Source organism: Bombina bombina, chromosome 6, assembly GCF_027579735.1.
Source record: "Bombina bombina isolate aBomBom1 chromosome 6, aBomBom1.pri, whole genome shotgun sequence".
Taxonomy (NCBI): domain Eukaryota; kingdom Metazoa; phylum Chordata; class Amphibia; order Anura; family Bombinatoridae; genus Bombina; species Bombina bombina.
The window spans coordinates 852,419,327-852,442,289 of NC_069504.1; the positions used below are offsets into that span (position 1 = coordinate 852,419,327).

The 22,963-nt window shown below is 42.2% G+C and overlaps 1 protein-coding gene across 1 annotated transcript in view; it reads left to right on the plus strand.

The window, feature by feature from the left end:
- The window catches only part of STAG3 (stromal antigen 3), a 1,295,475-nt gene that overhangs the window by 981,189 nt on the left and 291,323 nt on the right, over positions 1-22,963 (plus strand). Inside the window, exon 21 of the mRNA XM_053719478.1 lies at positions 15,301-15,393. Coding sequence (XP_053575453.1) covers positions 15,301-15,393 — 93 coding nt within the window. The remainder of the gene's footprint in view (positions 1-15,300; positions 15,394-22,963) is intronic.

Here is a 22,963-nt window from a genome sequence, read left to right on the forward strand (position 1 = left end):
TTAAGATAAACAGTATATAGTAAAAACATTGCCCTCCAAACAACCCCAAAATCCCACGTGTATATATAATAACATTCTAAGAACAGAACAAAACTTTTATGCTTGATCTCTATCAGAGCTGGAATACTTAGCTAAAGTCCCAAATTTCTCCATTTTATGAACATTACGCAACATCTGCTAGTCCACAGCAAACACCCGTGTTGGGAGCCCCTTCTTGATTTTGATCTTGGCGCGGTCAAAAATAAGCTGAATTTTCTTCTGCGCTAAGTGGCTTTCCGGAGGATCACTGGTGCTCGGGAAGATTGCTGCCTCGGGAATCGCGGACCCCCCAGGACTCCCTCCAGGGCAGTTCCACCAATTCTGGCTCGAATCCGCTCAGACAAAGCAGACTTGATATCTCCGGGCTATGGCTTAAAGGTTTCATTGTGCCTCCTTTGAGGCCTTTGCTGCTGCATCTTATTTCTTCCATTTTTCCGGGCTCCATCTTTGCATGATAGTTGCGCTGTTGTATCTCATCTCTCTGTACTGGGTGTGTATATGCTGCACTCGAGCTGTTCCGAGAGACTCTTTCTATTATTCCGATCCGAGCCGCTGGAATGGGCAGGAATAGTGGGATGTTGTCCCGTTGCAGGGGCTCTCCATTTCTCTGTGTTGGGGACACTAACCCTCGTGGGCTCCGTATATAATTTGTGTCTCTGGTCCGTGATTTGCTGTGTTGGTTGCGCTGAGTCTGTAGCGTTAGGTAGCCTTGCTATAAGGAGTTGTAGCTCGCTCTCAGACAGCGCCTTCTCTATCAGGGGTTGAAAGAGATCCTCCATCTTGGTAAGGATTGTGTCCCTTCTATCAAGCAGAGGTTTGCCTCGCATTATAGCTGTAGGGTTTGGTATCATGGTTGTATTGTGCTGCTTAGGAGTCAGTGTTGTAAGAAATTGCAAACAGTCTAATGTGTCGACACTAATTAAAAGCACAAACAGCTCCGGCCATACACCCCAGAAGAATCCGGGGGGGAGGCGCTGCCTGCAGATTCGCCGTCACTACAGGCCTCAATAGTCCTTTTCCAGCCCTGGGTTCATTAATACAGCAAACTGAAAGTTTTTATTATGTCTAATCTTGCATGTTCACGAGACCAGTCGTGTGAGCCCCCGTTGCTGTAAATATCAAGCTATAACCGGCAAATTATTAGCTCATCACCCGGAGCTCTAGAAATGTGTGACCGTTCAGGGTCGCTACTTGGACACGCCCCCCCTGTTTTGTTGTTTTAACTCTTTGCTTCAATAAAAAAATTATTTAAAAAAAATAAATAAAAAAATAAAAAAGAGGGAAAGATATAAGATTTGGCAGGATCTAGTTTTAGCTTTTCCCAATGTAGTTCCAAAGATAAATTCATGTGATCAGATATAGTAAATTCCCCTATCTGAGCTATAGGATTCAAACTAAAAATTCTGTTTGCTACTAAAAAAAAATCAATTCGGGAAAAAGATTGAAATTGTTTTGATTCACATGTAAATACACGCACATTGGGATTATGTACCCTCCAAATATCTTTAATTTTTAACGCACTGCAAAAGTTCTTCAACGGTTTATTCATGTTTTTAATTGATCTATTGGTCCTGTGTTTATCTAGAGACTGAAGTCTATTGATATTATTAAATACCATATTAAAGTCTCCTAATACCACTAAATTAGAGTCAACAAATTCAAAAAGTCTATTCTTTAAATGCCTCCAAAATGTTGGATCATTTTTGTTAGGACCATAAACATTACATATTATTAACGGACGTTGCCTTATAATTAGTTTAATAATGATGAATCTCTCGTCCGGATCTTTTTCCTGAAATATAATTTGATATTCTAACTGTCTGTTAAATAACATTGCCACACTTCGCTTTCTAGTAGAACAGGGAATCGCCACCACTTCTCCGACCCAGTTCCCTTTCAGTTTTTGATTCTCTACCTCTGAAAGATGTGTCTCCTGTAATAGTGCGATATCAGCGTTATCTTTCTTAAGTTGTGTAATGATCCATTTTCTCTTACTTGGATTTGTTATACCACCTATATTCCATGATACTAGTTTAAGTGTATTTATTTTTATTTAGTCAAAAAAAGCAAGAGATACCATGTAAAGGGATAGCTCCGGTAACGAGGAGAGGGGAACATAGAAAAAAAAAGAGAGTAATAAAAAAAAAAAGGAAGAAAACCCAGAGAAGGAAAAATGGAAAAAGAGAACCACCGGTCATAATCTGAACATTTCTAAACATAAATTTACCAACTACCCCAGTAGACATTCTCATCACGAGAACTGAAAAAAATGACAGTTTAGCTCTAAATTTTACTTCAACATCTCTTATCCAAATTAATTTTTTCAAGAAATTCTACAGCTTCTTGGGGTGAGGTTAATGTAGTTAAATCATTCCCTACATATACTTTAATTTTAGCAGGGTAAATCATCATAGCGGAGAATCCCATATTAATCAACCTGGTGCAAAAAGGAGCCATTTATTTTCGTTTAGAAGCCGTTTGTGCCGAATAGTCTTGGAATAGAAATATTTTATTATGTTCTATTTCCAGGTGTTGTACTTTTCTGTATGCTCTGACAATGTTTGTCTTGTCCTGGAAATTCAGGTATTTAATCATGATGGGTCTCTTATATTGTATATTCTCGTGATCGTTATGCTGCACACCCAGTCTATGAGCCCTTTCAACTATTATATTATGTTCTTTTGTATTTAAACCCAAAAGATGTGGTAGCTCAATAGATGTAAAGTGCACCAAGTCACTAAATGCGGGGCTCTCCGGTAAACCAATCACCTTAAGATTATTTCTTCTTGACCTGTCTTCTAGGTCCTCTATTTTACTGGTTAATTCATATATTTTGCTGTTATGATCTTGTAATGCTTGTTCATGTTTTAAAGAAGAGTCCTCTATATCTGATACCCTGGTTTCTACCTCAGATAATCTAGAAGTAAATCCCTTCATCCCAGCCACTTGTTTTGAGATTTCTAGTATATCAGAGTTACTTATATTAATACAACCAACATACATTTTCGCTTCAGAACTGGATTCAAAACTAACCCTAGCTTTTCTCACTTTATTTTTTACTGGTGTTGGGAGTATTTTGGGTGCAAGATATTTTTCCATAAGACAGGAAAACGTGAAAAGAAAGAGTGTTAGTGTGTAAGTGAAGGAGTGGAGTGTGGGTAAGAAAATGAGAGAGACTGGAAAATTAATATAGAAAAAAAGTTTAATTGTGTGGGAGTGTGTGAAAGGCAGTATGCAATACTATAGTGAAGAGGGGTGAGTTTAAAGTTAGAGAGGAATAAATGTGGATGGGCGGTGACTATATAAGCCAGTAATAGTACTTACTGTGAGATTTACTAGAGAGGTTTATATAGCTTTGAGCAACTACAATTATATATTATATAGATGTTTATATGCAATCTTATAATATATTAAGCTGATAGCTAATATTGTACCTGAGAAAAGAACCCAAATGAGCAACAACATTAAACAATTCAATTGTTTTAAACAGGAACACAATTTCTATGTACCCAATTTTGATTAACCTATTAGAGAAAAAATAAGATATCTAATAGTAAAAAGAGCAAATAAGCATTGTAAATCAAAATAAATTTTGAACAACTTAACAATGTAGGAGGATTCAGGCAAACAAAAACAATTTAGCCTAAACATGTAATCAGGTTAGACAGAATATAGTTACACCTTTTTCCCACCCTTATTCCCCCCTTCTTTCTCCTCCTTTTTTCCTTTCCCTTTTCTTTCTTTCCAATTTCCTTTTAACTAAACTTCATAGATTATACAGCATCAGTCAGCGAAACAGAAAATGTTCAGCAATTTTCGACTTTACTATAGGGTGTTCCAAATGTAAGTAGTAGGTTTGATATTTCCTCCTAGTATACCGGCAATGTTTAACCAGTTAGTAGACATTGTATAAATACGTGAACCAGTTACTGATGGAGGAGCAAAGTACCAGAATACTCTTTTCACTGGAGGATTTATCCAGCTTTATTATTAGTTGAGTGCTTGATTTATCTTCCCCTATAAATACTCTTCGATGTAAAAGAGAAACTGGAAACATTGTATATCTTTCCAATAGGGAGTCAAAATGCTACATATTGTATCTCCAGTGATTCTGCATATTTTAACTTTGTTACAAATCCTCACAGAATCCAATTTTGCTAAGTTATCAGCCACACAGTGATTATGGAATAAAGATGCAGGCACAGACAACGGGCACTATTATATAACTTCCAGATAAGTGCATTTCTGTAATAACAGTGGAATTTACGTAGGGATTCAGCCTACCTTCTGGGTTACCAAACATTAGGCTGCACCATATATCAGGATCTGTCCCGCTCCTATCCTGGAGACCGCACCGAGAGCAGTGATGTCTGTCTCAACAGGAACCACAGTAATTGTAGTTTTCAGCCACACTGTTATATTATTTTAGTGCTTCGTCCTGTTAGGCAATAGATGCTAATGCAACGTTGCAAAGCCAAAATACTGCTTTCATCGACTCCTTAGTGACTTGGCGTTCTTCGTCTCATATCGTGCCTGGAGATCCGCTAGAAGGGTATAAGCACCACATTTTTTCAGAAGCTCTGGAGTTGTCTGCGAATAGACGGCTTCTACACGCCCATTGGGCCGTGACCTTAGTGAGTGAGATTCCCTTATCCTGGCAAATGTAGCTTCAATGCCTACGGATACTCTCAGGTGGCGGGTTTGTGCACGCTCCTTGTTCGTGCACACAGCATCACAGGCTCTCTGCTCCCGACTCTCGGCGCCGTGACACCTCCCATCGGAAGCCTCCCTTATGGCTAGACTGTTGTACATCATCCGTGTGAGACAGGTTGCAGTCTCAGAATTGTGATGTCATCACTTATTATTTAAAGGGCCTCTGTTCAGTATGCTTTGCCCTTACGTTGTCTCAGACCAGTTTGTGAGTTCCTGTGTATTACCTGGCTTTCTGACGTCTCTCCTGGTTCCTGACTCGGCTCGTCTGACTTCCAATTGGCGACAGGGAATTTCTGGCCATAATTTTGGCTCTCAAGGCATCTTCTCGAGGGTATTAGCGTACCAGTGCTCATTCTTACTGACAACAAGAATTTAACTTATCTATCCGAAGCAAAATGTTTGTCGCCCCGACAGGCCAGATGGGCGCTATTTTTGTCTCGGTTTCATTATGTGGTCTCCTACTCTGTCCAAGAAGGAGTCTGTACCTACTCCAGTTATACCTCCTCATCATATTTTGGCTAACATACAAACTAATTTGACTTCTCCCTTGGGGGAGGAGATCCTGGCGGCACAAACCAATGCACCTCCTGAGAAACCTAGTGGTAAGTGCTTTGTTCCTGAGAATCTTCAAACTAAACTTTTGCACACTTACCACTATCCTAAAGCTGCAGGTCACCCTGGCAAGAACCAAATGATTTGGTCTGTTACTCGACATTTCTGGTGGCCAGGTCTTCATTATGATGTTGCTGCACATCTTTCCTCCTGCTCAGTTTGTGCACAGAATAAGAATTTCCAACGTCTTCCTGTTGGTCTTCTTCAACCTATTGCTAATGGTGAGCGTCCTTGGACACACCTTTCCATGGACTTAATTGTCAAGCTCCCTGTTTCCAATGGCAATACTGTTATCCTAATGGTGGTTGACCGTTTTTCTAAAATGTCACATTTCATTCCCTTGAAGAAACTGCCTACCACTCAGGAGCTTGCTTCAATTTTTGCCCGGGAGGTCTTCCGTTTACATGGGTCACCCAAGGAGATGTGTCGGACCAGGGTAGCCAGTTTGTCTCCAGATTTTGGCGTTCCTTTTGTGCTCAAATGGGGATCCAGCTTTCCTTCTCGGCATATCACCCTCAATCCAATGGGGCTGCGAAACGGTCTAATCAAGCTCTTGAACAGTTCCTCCATTGCTATGTCTCAGATCACCACAATAATTGGTCTGAACTGTTACCTTGGGCAGAGTTTGCTCGTAATAGTGCTATTAATGCTTCCTCCCAGTTATCCCTGTTCAAGGTGAATTATGGGTTTCAACCATCCTTGTTGCCCGATTCATTCATGTCTCAGGGTATTCTGGCTTTGGAGGAGCATCTCCGGCAACTCCATTCCACGTGGGTGCAGATTCAGAATTGCCTTCATCGTTTTATGCAGTGCCAAAAGTTCCAGGCTGATCGTAGGCGTCTGCCCCCACCTTCCTACCAGGTTGGTGAGAGGGTTTTGCTGTCCTCTCGAAACTTGAACCTTTGTGTGCCTTCCAATAAACTGGCTCTTCATTATGTTGGTCCTTTTCGAATACTCTGACGGGTCAATCCTGTGGCTTACGCTCTTGACCTTCCTCCTGCAATGCACATCTCCAATGTTTTTCATGTCTACCTCTTGAAACCATCGGTTTGTAATCGGTTTACCACTGTGTTGCCTTGTCCCTGTCCTATCCCTGTTGACAACCATGAAGAATATGAGGTCAGCAGCATTATTGACTCTAGTATGTCCAGGGGCCGCATACAGTATTTAGTTCACTGGAGGGGCTACGGTCCTGAGGAGCTTTTATGGGTTCCCTCCTCTGATGTTCATGCTCCTGCCCTTCCGTGCCTTCCATGCCCGTTTCCCTAATAAGCCTTTTGTCCTCCCTCAGGGGATGGGTCATTGAGGGGAGGGTACTGTCAGGGTTTTTTCCCTGCTTTGTTTGCCATGTGCTGCTGGCAGCCATTTTGCCTACCTTTTCTTGCTGAATCTGGTGCAGAGTGTGTGATGCTGCTCATTTCCTGCACGCCCTCTTATGGCTAGACTGTTGTACATCAACCATGTGAGACAGGTTGCAGTCTCAGAATTGTGATGTCATCACTTATTATTTAAAGGGCCTCTGTTCAGTATGCTTTGCCCTTGCGTTGTCTCAGACCTTTTTGTGAGTTCCTGTTCTTGTGTATTACCTGGCTGTCTGACATCCCTCCTGGTTCCTGACTCGGCTTATCTGACTACTCGCTTTGGCTCCTGACTCGGCTTGTCTGACTACCAGTTCTGACTTTGACTCCTGGCTTGTTATTTGACTTGTGGACTTTTAATTATTTTTGTTATTAATAAAGGTGTGATTATTTTTGCACTTCTCGTCTCAGTCTGATTCCTGGCACCCTGACAATCTCATGGCATCCAGACTCAATTGCAAGCTAGCCAAATATGGGTCGCGGTCCAGGGATCCCCAGGCAGAGCAGATAAATGCCTTGGCGGTACCTTGGGGTTTCAACCTAGTTTACCTTTTTCCACCATTGCCACTTCTACCTTGTGTAGTGGCCCACATCAAGCAAGAGCGAGCTTCGGCTATTCTGATTGCTCTGTCGTGGCCGCGGAGGACGTGGTTTGCGGATCTGTTAGGGATGTCATTGTCTACTCCATGGAGGTTACCCTGTTGCATGGATCTGCTAATACAGGGTCCTTTTCATTATCAAAATCTAGATTCTCTGAGGCTGACTGCGTGGAGATTGAACGCTTAGTCTTGGCCAAGAGAGGGTTTTCTGAGAGAGTGATTGCTACTCTCGTTCAGGCCAGGAAGCCGGTCACTCGTTGCATCTATCATAAGGTGTGGAGGACTTACTTGTCCTAGTGTATGAAGCATGGATATCCTTGGCACAAGGTTAAGGTATCCAGAATTTTGTCCTTTCTCCAGGATGGACTGGAGAAGGGGCTTGCCGCCAGTTCCTTGAAGGGACAGATTTCGTCATTGTCTGTTCTGTTACACAAGAGGCTCGCTGAGCTTCCTGATATACAGTCCTTTGTTCAGGCTTTGTCCAGAATCAGGCCTGTTTTTAAACAATCTGCTCCTCCTTGGAGCTGGAACTTGGTTCTGAAGGTGTCGCAGAGGGTTCCGTTTAAACCTATGCACTCTATTGACATTAAGATTCTTTCTTGGAAGGTTCTATTTCTGTTAGCTATTGCATCGGCTCGAAGAGCATCTGAGTTGGTGGCCTTGCAATGTGAGCCTCCTTATCTGGTGTTTCACGCTGATAAGGCTGTTCTTCGTACTGGTTTGGGATTCCTTCCCAAGGTTGTGTCTAACCGTAACATAAATCAGGAAATTGTTGTTCCTTCTTTGTGTCCTTACCCCTCTTCTCCTAAGGAGAAGTTACTTCATAATTTGGATATGGTTCAAGCTTTGAAGTTCTGTCTTCAGGCTACAAAGGATTTCAGACAGACTGCATCTCTTTTTGTGGTGTACTCAGGGAAGCGCAGGGGGCAGAAAGCATCTACATCTTCTTTGTCCTTTTGGTTGATGAGCATAATTCGCTTAGCCTACGAGACAGCGGGGCATAAGCCTCATCAGAGGATCACGGCTCATTTGACTAGAGCTGTGGCTTCTTTGTGGGCCTTCAAGAATGAGGCCTCTTTGGAACAGATTTGTAAGGCGGTCCTCCTTGCATACCTTTACAAAATTTTACAAGTTTGACGATTTTGCTCCAGCGGAAGCAGTTTTTGGGAGAAAGGTTTTACAGGCTGTAGTGCCCTCAGATTAGGGTCCGCCTCTTGCCCTCCCGTTTTCATTCAGTGTCCTCTAGAGTTTGGGTATTTGTTCCACATGTAATGAATGAAGCCGTGGACTCTCCTCCCCTTTAGATGGAAGATATAAATTATGCTTACCTGATAATTTCATTTCCATCGTGGGGAGGAGAGTCCACGGCTCCTGCTCGTTGTTCCAGTGGGCAGACCTAATTTTTAGTTTTTTGTTCTTCTGGCACCATTTATACCCTGATATTTCTCCTACTGTTCCTTGTTCCCTCGGCAGAATGACTGGGGGATGAGGGAAGATGGGGAGGTATTTGAGCCTTTGGCTGAGGTGTCTTTGCCTCCTCCTGGTGGCCAGGTTCTTATTTCCTACAAGTAATGAATGAAGCTGTGGACTCTCCTCCCCACAATGGAAATTAAATTATCAGGTAAGCATAATTTAAATTTTTAAATGTCCCCTCATTCAAGAGGGAGACAATAGGTCCATTCTTCCCCTCGTTCAAGAAGGGCAGTTCATGACCACGATAGATCTAAAGGATGCTCCAGTCACGTACCAATCCTCAAGGACCACTTCCAGATCTTAGGGTTTGAGTTCCTGGACCAGCACTTCCAGTTTATTTATCTTCTGTTTGGTCTAGCTGGTATAGTGGTGAGCATAGCTGCCTTCCAAGTAGTTGGCCCGGGTTTGATTCTTGGCCAACGCAGCATTCTCCAAGAAGTTTTTCGGAGAGTGGACCATTCGGAATTTCTCTTCTGTCTTCTTCAATCCCATAGATGGAAGATAAATCTAGAGAGAGTTTTCTTGTATCAAGTACCAGGGTGGAATTCCCGGGTATATAATAGTCTCCATCGACATGAGAATTTTTCTAACATACCAGAGACGTTGCAGGCTAGCTTAAACATGTCTTGGTGTATGTAGGTGATTGCTCTCATGGTGTCCAGCATGGACATCATTTCCTTTGCCAGCTTTCACTTCAGACTGTTGCAACTGTGCATGCTAAAGCAGTGGAACAGTGATCATTCGGATCTGACTCAACAAATTCTCTGGACAACAGATCTAGAGAATCACTCTCTGGTGTTTTTGTCCGGATCACTTGTCCCAAGGGATGTCCATCTCAAGACCATCCTGGGTGATTGTGTCTACGGTTGCGAGTCTGTCAGGAGGGGGAGCTGTTTGGGGTGCCAGGAATGCACAAGGCCTATGGAGTTAGGAGGAAAAGCTCCTTCCCGATCGCATTTGGATCTTCGGGCAATATACAATGTTCTGAAGGCTTTGCCTCTGCTGTGTTCGTCCCAGTTTATCAAATTCCAATCAGACAATATATCCTTGGTGGCTTACATCAACCATCAGGGGGGAACGAGAAGCTCCCTAGCTATGAGGGAAGTATCTCGTATTCTGGAGTAGGCGGAGACCCACATTTGTTCGCTGTCAGAGATCCACATTCCAAGTGTGGACAACTGGGAAGCGGATTTTCTCAGCAGACAATATTTTATATTGTCTCTCCATCCCGAGTGTTTGTGGAAAATTTGCAAGGGGAGATCGTATGACGTCTCATTACCAAGTTTACCCAGATATGGGTCGAGGTACAGGGATCCTCATGCGGAGCTAACAGATGCATTAATGGGGCCTTGGAGGTTTAATCTAATTTATCTTTTACGGCCGTTACCACTACTTCCTAGTGTAGTGGCTCGAATCAAGCAGGCATTAGTGATACTGATTGCTCCGTCTTGGCCGCGAAGGATATGGTTTGCGGACTATTGGGGATGTTGTTATCTCCTCCGTGGAAGTTACCTTGTCACAGGGATCTGCTGACCAAGGTCTCTTTGCTCATCTATGTCTAGATCTATGAGGCTGACTATGTGGAGATTTGATGCTTAGTCCTAGCAAAGAGAGGGTTTCTGAGAGTGTTATTTTTACTCTCATTCAAGCTCGTAGCTGGTTGCTCGTCGCATCTATAATAAGGTGTGGAGGACCTACTTATGCTGTTCTCCAGGATGAACTGGAGAAGGGCTCTCTGCAAGTCCCCTGAGGGGACAGATTTTCCGGCCCTGTCTGAGTTACTGCACAAGAGATTTGTTGAGCTTCCTCATGTGCAGTCACTTGTTAAGGCTCTGCTAGGATCAGACCTGTGTTTAGATCTATTGCTTCTCCTTGGAGTTTAAATCTTGTTCTTTAGGTTTTGTAGGGGCTCTGTTGGAGCCTATGCATGAAGTAGACATTAAATTATTGTCTTGGAAGGTTCCTTTTCTACGGGCTATTGCTTCTGCGCGCAGAGTATCTGTGATTACTGCCTTGCAATGTGTCCCTCCTTATTTGGCTTTCAATGCTGATAAGGCTGTTCTACGAACCAAGTTAGGTTTTCTTCCTAAGGTTGTGTCAATTTGCAACATCAATCAAGAGATTGTGGTTTCTTTTAACGTAGTTCTTGTTGTGGTTTGTGCCTTGAAGTCCTATCTACAGACCACGTAAGAATTTAGACAAACTTCTTCTCTGTTTGTTCTCTTTTCGGGAAGCGTGGGGGTCAGAGGGCCTCTTCGACTTCCTTATCTTTTTGGCTGAGGAGTGTCCTCTGTTTCGCATTAAGACAGTGGGACATAAGCCTCCTCTGAGGATTACGGCTCATTCAACTAGAGCTGTGGCCTCTTCTTGGGCCTTGAACAGCAAGTCTTCTATGGAGCAGATTTGTAAGGTGGCTACTTGGTCCTCTTTACATACTTTTGCAACATTTTACACATTTGATGTTTTTTGCTTCGACAGAAGCAGCTTTTGGGAGAAAGGTTTTGCAGGCTGTGGTGCCCTCAGTATAGGGTCCGCCTCCTTTTACCCTTCTGTTTTTTTCATTCAGTGTCCTCTAGTGCTTGGGTATTTGTTCCCTACAAGTAAAGAATAAAGCAGTGCACTCTCCTCCCATTAAGATGGAAAACATAAATTATGCTTACCTGATAACTTAGTTTCCATCTGTGGGAGGAGAGTCCACTGTTCCCGCCCATTTGCTCCGGTTGGCGGACCTAAAATTAATATTATCTTCTGGCACCATTTATACCCTGATATTTCTCCTACTGTTCCTTGTTTCCTTGGCAGAATGACTGGGGGATGAGGGGAGTGGGGAGGTATTTAAAGGGACAGTAAAGTCATAATTAGACATTCATGAGTTAGACAGAGCATACAATTTTAAATAACTTTCCAATTTACTCCTAGTATTTAATTTGCTTCCTTGTCTTGTTATCCTTTGCTGAAATGTTTATCTAGGTAAGCTCAGAAGCAGCAAAGAACCTAGTTTCTAGCTGCTAATTGGTGGCTGCATATATATATACCGATTGTCATTGGCTCACCCATGTGTTCAGTTAGATACCAGTAGTGCATTGCGGCCAGGTTCTTAATTCCAGCAAGTAATGAATGAAGCAGTGGACTCTCCTCCCACATATGGAAATGAAATTATCAGCTAAGCATAATTTATGTTTTTTCGTTTTGGGAATGTTTCTTCTCTGAAACTGATACTTGCGATTTTGTGGTCGTGTGGACACTTCCTCGGGAAGTTGCGCATTACTATATAAAGACATAGTTATGTTTATATTTTACGTTATCGATCCCTGCAGGGGCTTCGAGTTTTCTTGGACAGTTCCGGAGTGTTCTTGTACCAGGCAGGTACTGGTCGGGCGCTAGCTGCTGTTCCTTACGGTTCATGTCACTCAAGTGGTGTCCTAATGTAGAGGGTTACGGGCTCGGATCCTGCTAAGGCTTCATCGGGAGTTATGGAGGTCCTTTGGACTCCGAACTGAAGTTCTCCATTCCCTTATAGTTTGGTGGTTAGGATGACCTCTGGAGGTATGGGGTATCAGATTGGATGGTGATTTTCGTTTTCACTCTTGGTATTTTCTAGACTGTTTTTGTGGCCTAGTCACAGTTCCTCTTGTAGGTTGCTGGGGCTGCTTTTTCCCCTTCTTGGGTGGTCGGGTCATCTGTGTCTGGAAGTTTGGACATGTCCTCCTTCCTTTTCAGTATCTCGCTCGGTCTCATATATGGGAGCGCAGGGTTTGGGGTTATTCCTGTTTTTTTTCCTTGCTTTTTTCACCTGGTCAGTTTGTCTGCCAGGAGTTGTGAGGCTCCCATCGTTATTGCTTGTGCGGTACAGGGATTCCCGGGATGCTGACCCTGTAAGGATCTTTGGAGATTTTGTCGTCTTCTCAACCTAAGGGGTGGTTTGGAGCCTGTCCTTTGTAATCCCCATGGTTTTTAGACTCTGGTGTGTTGCCCTTTGACCCTCTAGGAGATATAGCTCTTTGGGCTTGCAAGTAGAGGGTCCTGGGTTCAGATCCACCTCCGGGTGCTGGTTGACATTTTCTTAGGCCTGTTAAGATGTCTTCTAGGCTCTTTGGTCTGAGTCTATTGCGAGTGTCCAATGTCCATGGACAATGGGATGTGGAATGCACTGTCCAGGGTGCACTCCTCCGTATGAGGCAACTTGATGGTTCCTCAGGGGGTTAGAACATTCGGCCGGTCCCGGTTTTGGGGGTCTGGTTTAGGGCCATGTCTCTTGCCTGAGATTTTGGTGTCCGGATTCTGGATTCGGTCCTGGGCGGTTCAGTTTCAACCCTTAGGTTTTGGAACATCTGCTTGTCCCTTCAGGGGGGTCGGTTGTGTCTCTAAGGGAGATTTGGTAACTGCCTGACGATTAGTTATACAGTCTCTTAGGCAGGATCCTACAATTGTCGTCAGGGGCAGCTATTACACCTTGATGTGGGCTTGTGGTTGTTTGTATCAACTGAGCTGGCGGTAATGGCCGAATGGTCTCTTCTCAATTAGTATGGTTTTTACTGTTTCTCTACATCCTCTTCTCCATGCCTATGGCTGGGGAAGCGGTTTCTTGTGTTTGCCCTCCTTTTGGGAGGTTTTGGAAGTATTTCAGTACCCGTTGAGGCCCTGAGGGTCCTTATCTAATCATTTCCGAGGGGTTCTTAACCCTTCCATTGCGTGCACAAGGTCTTGGAGCGGGATTCTGGTACTAGTTCAGTGTCCTATCTTCCTTTTTGGGGGTGTTCCTTCTTTTGGGAAAGGAGCTGTGTAGGGGTCCTGGAATCCGAGCAAGTAATTTTTCTGTCATGGCTTCGTGCTGACATGCCAGATTTAAGTAACAATCAGTGGTTCTCCCAGGGGTTTCGTTTTCCTCTTAGGCCCCTCCTTTCTCTTACTGAGGTCTGGTTCTGAGAATTTTGTATTCTCTGTATTCATTTATTGCCAGCCTTTTGGGCTGGGTCCGTTACCTCGGAGTGGGGGTCTGGCATCTGTCGGCTCTGTTGAGTCTTGACCGTGTACTTTCAGTTGATCCTGTTCTCCTACCTTTGGTGGGGTGTTCTTGGTGTCCATTCCTCCACCGGTTGCATTTGCTGCTGATGTTGGACGCTCTTCTAGGGTCCGGATTCTTCCTGGACGGGAGTTGTTGTCGATATTTTTCGGCATTTCTCTGTGGGACGGTGTCCCACGATGGCTTAGGGTCAGCTTTGTTGCCTTGAGACTGGGCCTTGTGAGTTCTTGTTCAGAGATGGCTCTGTGTTCTCACAGAGATCCTTTTTTTATCTGCTAGACAGCCTACCTATGTTTGTCTAGTTTAACGGTTGTGTCGGCTAGACTATGGTATAGTGGGGAGCTTGCGGCTTCCTTGGAGCACCGTAAGTTATATGGTGCTGTGTTATGGATCTGAGGCTGGACCTTTGTTGTTCCTCGTGATCGCTTTTTCTTGGGTGTGGAGTTTCTCTCTGGTCCTTGTCCTTCTGGGGAGTTCATTTCTCTGGACGGTCTTGTAGCATCCTTGGGTTCGCTTTAGTCTTACCTCGTTGGTGGTCCTTTTGATCTCTTATTGGGTCATCTGTTCTTCCCCTCGGGGATAGAGGAAAGTTCTCTTCCTTCAGGTCGGGGGTACGTTTCGTGGGAGCTGATGGCCGCGGGGCTTTGCTCCTCGGAGGCCTTTATGCTCAGTGCACTCTAGGGATTCTGAGTGGTCTCTAGCACAGCTTTGCAGGCTGTTTATCTGATGGGCAGTTACTTGGTCCTTTCCAGTTTTTACTTCTTGTTTTCTAGTGATACAGTTTTTTTATCAAGTGTTGGGTAATTTCAGGCTGTGGCGCCCTTCGAAGGGCCGCCCTCTGTACCCGCCCTTTGTTTGCATCCAGTGTCCTCTATAACTTGGGTATTGTTTTCCCAAAAGTATTGAATGCAGCTGTGGACTCTTCCTGTTTAAGAAGAAAAACCTAAATGATGCTTACCTGATAATTTTCTTTTCTTCTGACGGGAAGAGTCCACAGCTCCCCGCCCGTGTTTCATCTATGGGGCGGCCATATTTTTTGTTCTTCTGGCACCTTTTTCACCTTGATATTTCTCCTACTGTTCCTTGTTCCCTTGGCAGAATGACTGGGGGATGAGGGAAGGGGGGGAGGTATTTAAGCTTTTGGCTGGGGTGTCTTTGCCTCCTCCAGGTGGCCAGGTTCTGAATTCCCAAAAGTAATGAATGCAGCTGTGGACTCTTCCCGTCAGAAGAAAAGAAAATCATCAGGTAAGCTTAATTTAAGTTTTTATAATAAAAATGCTGTTCTTTTGTTTATTTGTATTATTATTATTAGGCTTTATGTCCACTCATCAGTAGTTGTTGCTTTTAACCTTCAGATGTCATAAATGGTTAAGGCTAAGATGTTCACTAGTTGATATTGTTTTTACATGTATTTTTTTCTTTCTTTCTATTTTGGCAAGTAAATATGCTGTTTTTAAACATTACTTTTCTATCTGAATTCTAGGATAAGTTGGACTCTCTAAGGAAAAAAATGTGCTTGTTTTGTGATATTTGTCAGAGCTGTCTGTCTGACGTAAAAGTAACAGTGAGAGAGCAGGTAAGATGGAATTGTTTCTCGTTACATTTGTATTTCTTTCATAAGATGGTGAGAGGTCACAAGCTATCACATGTGGAATTAAGGTCTAGTCCACAAAACACCTAACATAATAGAGCTTTTAATCCTTTCTCATGCAAATTGTTTGCTTATCTTCACATTGTTTGACAGGGGTTCTCTAACAGATTTAAAAAACATTTCCTCCTCAGATAACTTACAAAAAGGGCAGAAGGGAAGACAGGAGTGCGGATATTATACCAGCCTCCCAGGGGAAATATGGGCAATACCTGCCAATACCTTAGTCCTACAGTGTGTTGCTCCTTGTAATAAAATCTTACATATATTTAGAACTGTGCTTGCACTGCCAAGAATTGGCCCCTCTACTGGAAGCAGTCTTCTTTAGCTAAGGTAAAAAAAAGCACATTTACCAATTATTTTACCCCTTATTCGCTGATCTTAATAACATTTAGCTTCAAATAGTGATTTTATTAAAATCCCATAACGTTTAAACTGACAGTAAGCAATTACTATAACCCATGGGTAGACAGCTTTTACAGACAATCCTTCAAGCTGGCAGGTTTTATGTTTCATCCAGCTGTCAGTATAGCAAGAGGTTCTGCAGCTACTGCAATCTTATGTGACAGCATTTCTGACCTTATTTCACATAAAGCTTCCCTGGAGAAATTCAGGATTGCTTAAGGTTGGTTATTTGTGATGCAGCTGTTCAAATTGCTCACAATAATGCGAAAAGTGCAGCTGTGAGATATATGGCTCAACTTATGGTCTTCTGATACGGTATCAAAAAGCAGACGGTTTTTCCCTTCATTTCCAGGGAAAGATTTTGTTTGGCCCTGAACTGCATGTTTTTTGGGGGTTTTTTTTGCAACAATCACTGGAGGTAGATGAGCTTTCCTTTCACAGGACATAAATACTAAAGGCAGGGTTAAGTCCACTTGACGTTTTCACTCCTTTTGTTATTTCAAGATGTAAAAATCCCAATGTCTCAAAAATCAGCCACCTCCAAGTCCAAAAGGTGCTTCTCCAAATAGACCAAAAAGTCTGCCCCACCTCAGAATCTGCATGAAGGTGCAGCCCCCAGTCCAGACAAAGTTCTGGTGGGGGCAGATTTAAACTTTTCCGGGAGGCTTGGGAGAAGTCAGTTCACAACCTTTGGTACTATACAGGGGGAAATTTAATCCTCCTCATGGAAGATTCCTCCTGTCTCATATTCCGAAGGATCCTTTAAAGTCCTTTCAAAATGGAGAGAATTTTGCACTATGCTTCCTTTCATGCAGGAGGGTCAATTTATGTCTACCTTAGACGTAAAAGATGCCTATTTGCATATCAATATTCACAGGGAGCATGCACAATTCCATAGACTTCTCTTTCTAAACTGGCTTTATTCATTTGTGGTGCTTCCCTTTGGCCTCACAAAGGCACCAAGAATCTTCATAAAGGTTCTTTGGAGCACCTTTGTCAATGAGAGCTCAGGGGATTGCAGTAGCTCGTTACTTACAACATCCTGGTACATGCTACTTCTCTCAGAGATGGCACAGGAACATACATGATGCCAAGTTAAACTAACTATTTACCTAGGGGCTCTTAGGTCTATGAAAGAATCTACTGGGCCAACGACAAAATGTACGTGAACAATATAATGCAACTAAGGTGATTCCTATGTAGTAAAAATAAAACATTATAATGATAACACATTAAATACATTTAAATATAGTATTTTGCGCATTTCCTCTTGAAAAAGTCCACATGTAGGCAGGTGAAACACATCAAGGTTTTTTTGCACCAAAGGGATACCATACTCCTACCCAAGGCGTGCTGAATGCTGTGGACGCACAAAACTCTGTGTGGAGGAGCAGGCAGAGACTGGAGGAAAGAAACTCAAGATTCTACATTTAGCCACCAATCAACAAGCGGTACCCAGGGTTCTGAACCAAAAATCGACAGGCTCCTAAGCTTACCTTCCTGATTTTTCAAATAAAGATATCAAGCGAACAAAGAAAATTTGATCATAGGAGTAAATTAGAAAGTTGCTTAAAATTGCATGCTCCATCTGAATCTTTAAACAATATTGGGTTTCATGTCCCTTTAAGAGTTCTTCGGGCTCAGCTCAGCCTTTTAAACTTATGCTTGGTCTTTATTTTCAGCTGTTTTCTTAGAAGATTTTTTTTTTTTTTTTTTTTTGGCCATTTCCTCCACCAGAAGAGTTTCTGTACTTTCTGCATTATCCTGTGATTAATCAGGTCAAGGTGGTTTTGAGAACCAACTACTGTTTCCTTTCTAAACATGGGGAAAGTCATCTCTCCAGCTCCAAGAAATGCTAAAGAAAGTTTGAGTTTACTACACAACTTGGAGTTGATCAGGGTCTTGGAATTTTATCTTCTTTATTCGTTTTCCCTGGTCCACACAAGTAACAATAAGTTACAGCAATAACCTTTAGCATCTAGGCTTAAAGCTTTGACTCACAAATCGTATTTGGTAGCAGGAAAATCTACCCCAGAACAAATTACTGCTCATTCTACTAGAGTAGTTGCCACCTCTTGGGTTTAAATATTCCATTGAACAAATTTGTAAGGCAGCTACTTGGTCCTCTTCACATACTTTTATGAAATCTTAAAATTTTGTCAAGTTTGCCTGTTCTAATGCTGCTTTTGGTAGGAAAGGTTTTCAAGCTGATTTGCCTATTTAGTGCTATACCTGCCTTAACTATTATCCCGTCCTATTTCTTGGTGATCTTATTGACTTGATGACTCATGGACTCTTACTATCTTAGAGGGGGGATATGCTTACCTGATGATAAATTAATTTATTTCATAAGGGTGAGAGTTTTCGAGACCGGAACTTGTTTTCTCAGTACAGTTTCAGCAGTACCAATTTGCACTTCACTTATCTTGGTTTATCTTTCCTTCTTTTCTAAAATTCTCCTTTCTCTTCGCCATATGTATGACTGAAGGATCATGGGAAAGTGATAGAGATTAAAATATCTTTTATGTTTGGGTGTTTTTTACTCTGCCTAGTGGACTGGAGTTTATTCCCACATGTGATGGCTCGTAGACTCTCACCATCATGAAAGAAATTACCAGGTAAAGCATACATTTAGTTTTTTATTATTCTTAATACAAATAAGGTCTATAAAGCACCTACATTTTCTTCAATGTTATGCAAAAGAGCAGAAGGAGAACAATTCAAAAACAGTCAGTTGCCCAGTTGTATGAGGCTGGTAGATGTGAGGGCTCATTTTGGTGTAAGTATACAGTGGATAGCATTAAAAAAATATTTTTATTGTAGGTTGTGTTTTTTGGGTTTTTAGTTTACATTACAAAGAGAAAAAATAATACAGTGTAAACATAAGTGGCAGGACAGGTGTAAATAGTGGTGAGCAAAGGGAGCCGGGTAAGTTCTTGTTTTTGTAGAAGCCAGAGGAAGTCCATGGTCAATTTCACTCGAAGAGGGTGATAGAAGGAGAGAGGGTCCAGCATAAGATAAGAAGTCCACTTAGGCCTTGCTATTAGCTTGCATTTAGTTTTGACGATTTTATAGAAGAATGATGTATGCAATTTGTGTTCCTGAATAAAAATAAAGTCAAGAATAAATAATTGTTGTCCTATGTGTAAACCATAGAATAGTCAGGCTGAGGTTGCCTGAAGAGGTGGAAACAAGAGGGGAAAAAAATTAAAGGGGAAAAGGGTAGTTTACAGTACTACTGTGACGGGGGATGGGAGAAGATGGCGTGGGGCAGGCCTGAAAGAGGGTAAATTGAGGAAAGTATGGGCAGACTCAGGGCATTGGTGATGTTAGGTGGACCAATCGCAACATAAGTTCTTTATTGGAGAACCTTCCCACATTAGTTGCATGACCTTGTGGATGTCAGGTTTACCCAGTCTAAGGTAATGGTATCTTTCCGGTCCATTAAGTTTTGAACTATTGCTATTTGAAGTTGCATGTTTTCAGAATATTGTTTCAAGTTAGCGTGCATATTTTCTTGTTTTTCTTCAGTTTGTGTGACTCTTTGTTCAAAGACTGTAATGTCCTTTCTCAGCTCTCCAAATAGGTTTTTGGCCTCTTGCATAGCATCTTTAATGCTCTCTTTGGAGGATAATAGCTTCAGGTCTTCTTTGGTAACATAGTTGATCCATGTTGTGGATTTAAGTTGACGTCATCTGACGGTTGTTTAGTTGGTAGTCCTTTGTTGAAGTGATAGATAATTCTGCAGCTTTTAGATTGTTGCTTAGCATTGAAGATTTCCGGTCCTTGGTCTGCTTAGAAATCCTTTTATTTGGCATTACAAGGTGAAAGAGGGAAGGCTAAGAGAGCAAGTAAGACCCTCAAAGTATTTGCTAAGTGTGGTAAGCCCAGATTTAGGTCACGCTATTCTAGGTGGTATTGGTAAGGGTATCAGCTTCTCTGCTTCATGTGGCAGTAGGTGTAGTTAGGTAGAGCCTGTGTAATTAGGCGGGAAAGTGAGGTAAGGCCAGTAGTGTTACCAGTAACAAAGCAGGATTTTTTCTGTATTAAAGTTTGTGCCACTGTATGAGTAAAAATGGTAGCAGCTAAGCGAAGTAGCTAAAGTGTCCGTGTGACTGGGCAAAGATAGAAACACAAAAGTGTTGGAGAGCAGTGTTTTTTAATAAAGGAGGGGGTCACCTAGTGTAGAGAATAAGTAAACCTTAAAATTAGGTGGCATATTTGCCAGGTAACTTGTGAGGCAGGAGTTCATAAAGCGTGTCTGAAGCAGGGGAGGTTGTCTCTTTTGTAGGTGGTTAAGGGGGAGCACTTAATGCAAGTAGATTTGGTTAGCATAGAGTGCACTTGATAATTGCCAGAGTGCATGAAAGCCACTGATGTCATGGAAAGATCCTATGTCAGCCCCCATAATGTAAACTTTGTGCAAGTCTTTGGGTTATATGTAAGCTGCTTTGTGTCAATTGCAGACTTTAGGCTCACCTCTAACAAAGGGAAAGCTCTGTCCTATGCAATTTTGATCTGTGGGGTATTTGCACTGATAGCCTCCAACGGCTGACCGGACCTAGTTTTGCTTCTATTTCGCCATGAGCCTGCACTGAAGCGTCAGCAGCGTGATGCCGGAGCTGCTAGAAGAGCACTGTGCCACCTGAGTACTCTCATAGAGCGACAAGCTAGATTGCGGCATAATGTGGGAGCCGCCGTGAGAGCGCTGCTGCTGCCATCTTATTCCTCTTGGAGCATGGCAAGCTGAGGTTGATAGGTGTGAAACCACAAAGTAGTCCATTTGAGGAGCAGCCGCATGCAGGCCTTTTCTTGAGTCGCGCTGCTATCTGTGGAATGCGCTGTCCTGCAGTGGGTCTCCGTGTCAGAGCTAAACACCTTTACGGCCGAGTGGATTCGTAATTACAGCTGCAGTACAAAAGCTAACTCCGCCCAACTTCTGCTCTTTGCACGGATAGGGAAGCGTGTGTACTACAAGTTGAAAGTAAATATTTTTCGTTCACGCACTAACCCAATGTGCGCAAAAAACAAAAGTTAGATTATTGCAACTACGTTAATGTACGCTCCCATTGACTTTAATAGAGAGAGAAAAGTGAAAAAAAACTAATATCCATACTCGCACGCTAACCAGATCACCATAAGCCCCACTACACTATTAACCCCTAAACCGCTACATAGCCTATTGCAAAGTGGCCTTTTCACTATTAACCTCTAAACTGCCACCAGCCCATTGCAAAGTATCCCTCCTTGCATTCCTATTGGCTGATTTTTAAATTCAAAGAGGAATGCCAGGGTACCCCCTATAAAGGAGGTCGGAGAAGGAAGATAAGAAGATGGATGAAGAGCTCCGCTGGAAAGAAGATTGCCGCCAGGATGAAGATGGACCACCAACGGGATAAAAATGGGGTGTCACCGCCCAGATTCATCTTTGGTGAGTACTATCTTTGAGGCTTAGTTGAAGGGTTGTTGTTTTTTTGTTTATTTTAAAGTCAGCAGAGTAGTTTTTTTTTTTTTTTTAGATAGCCTATTTTTTTGGGGGGGTGGCTAACTCTTACTCTTTAGAGTAATGCCCTACAAATGGCCCTTTTAAGAGCTATTTCTGTAGTTTAGTGTTGCTATATTTTTTTTATTTTGGGTTGGGGTTTTAGAATAGGCATAACTCGTTTATTTTTGGTAATTTGTTGTTTTTTTGGTTATTTTTTATTTATTTTTATGTTAGGTTTGTTAGTTTTGCGGTAAGGTTAGTTTTTTTATTTTTAAAGGTAAGATTATTATTTTTTTCAGGTAAGGTTTTTTTTGGTTTGTTGTTAGGTTTTTATTTTTACAGTTAAGGTTAATTTCTTTAGGGGTAACTTAGAGGGAGTCAGGTTAGGGGTTTAGATGTTAGTGTGTTACTTTGGGATAAGGGTGTGTGGTGGTTTAGGGGTTAATAGTGTAGTGGGTTAGTTTGCTATGGGGGTGTGGCAGTGTAGGGGTTAATGGTGCATTGGGTTACGTTTTGATGGGTATGCTTGGTGGTAAAGAGGTTAATTGTGTAGCGGGTTACTTTGCGATGGGGATATGGCAGTTTAGGGGTTAATAGTGTAGTTGGTTACTTTACGATGGAGGAGTGGCGGTTTAGGGCTAAATAAAATAGTTTAGTGTAACTGTTTCCTCCGGCCAAACTCTTTAAGTGACCTTTCAGGGCGCTTAAAAAGTTTGAACGGTAAATGCAATTGCGTTCGAACAATCACATTTACTTTCAACTTGCCTATGAGGGGACATGGCCATTCAATATGGTTTTGAGCATAAAGGGCACCGCAATCTCACAAACATGTTTACGCTCCTCACGCTAACGCTAGAGCTCCACTTGTAATCTGATCCTAAATGTTTTAAATATTGGGGGATATTGTGAGACAGAGCAAAGGAGTTCCACAAAATAGGTACAGTATGTTAAGAGTCTTGTAAACTGATATAGGTCTGGAGAATAGAATGGAATGGAATTGGCTAGATTCATTAGGCTTATTGTTAAGGACCTTAACAATAAGCCTAATGAATCTAGCCAATAAGGATAGTGTTTCAGATTCACAAAGGCTTGCTACACATATCTTTTCTAGTTTTTTTCTTTAGTTCCGGCCATTAACACGTATTGCTGTGTTAAGTGCTCCAATACATAATATTTTGCACAGCAAACAAGAACCACTATTAACATGGAAAATCAATAATTGCATCCTCAATGTTCATAATTGTATAATTTGTGGTTGTCTGTTTTAAGGCGGTAATGTACTTTTGTTTGATGGAGTGAGAACCATCCCCAAAACCTTGCTGATGTAAACAAGAAGCTGGCTTTAGGCATTGCTGTGTGTTCTAGAGGTTTGGTCAAGGTTTTTACATATTGGCAAATAATGCAGAATTCATAAAGACTGTTGTTCTGAAGTATCTGGTCTTGAGTCTCACTATTTCTAAGCTTATCAGGTTGTCTTGTTTTTATTTTATTTTTCTTGAATTTTTAAAGGTTTCTATTGTACGTATATGAGTGAAGTGTTTGATAGATGACATTTTTTTGGATTTAGTTAATTTGTTTAGTATGGTTTGGAAGACTTTTTATCATGCT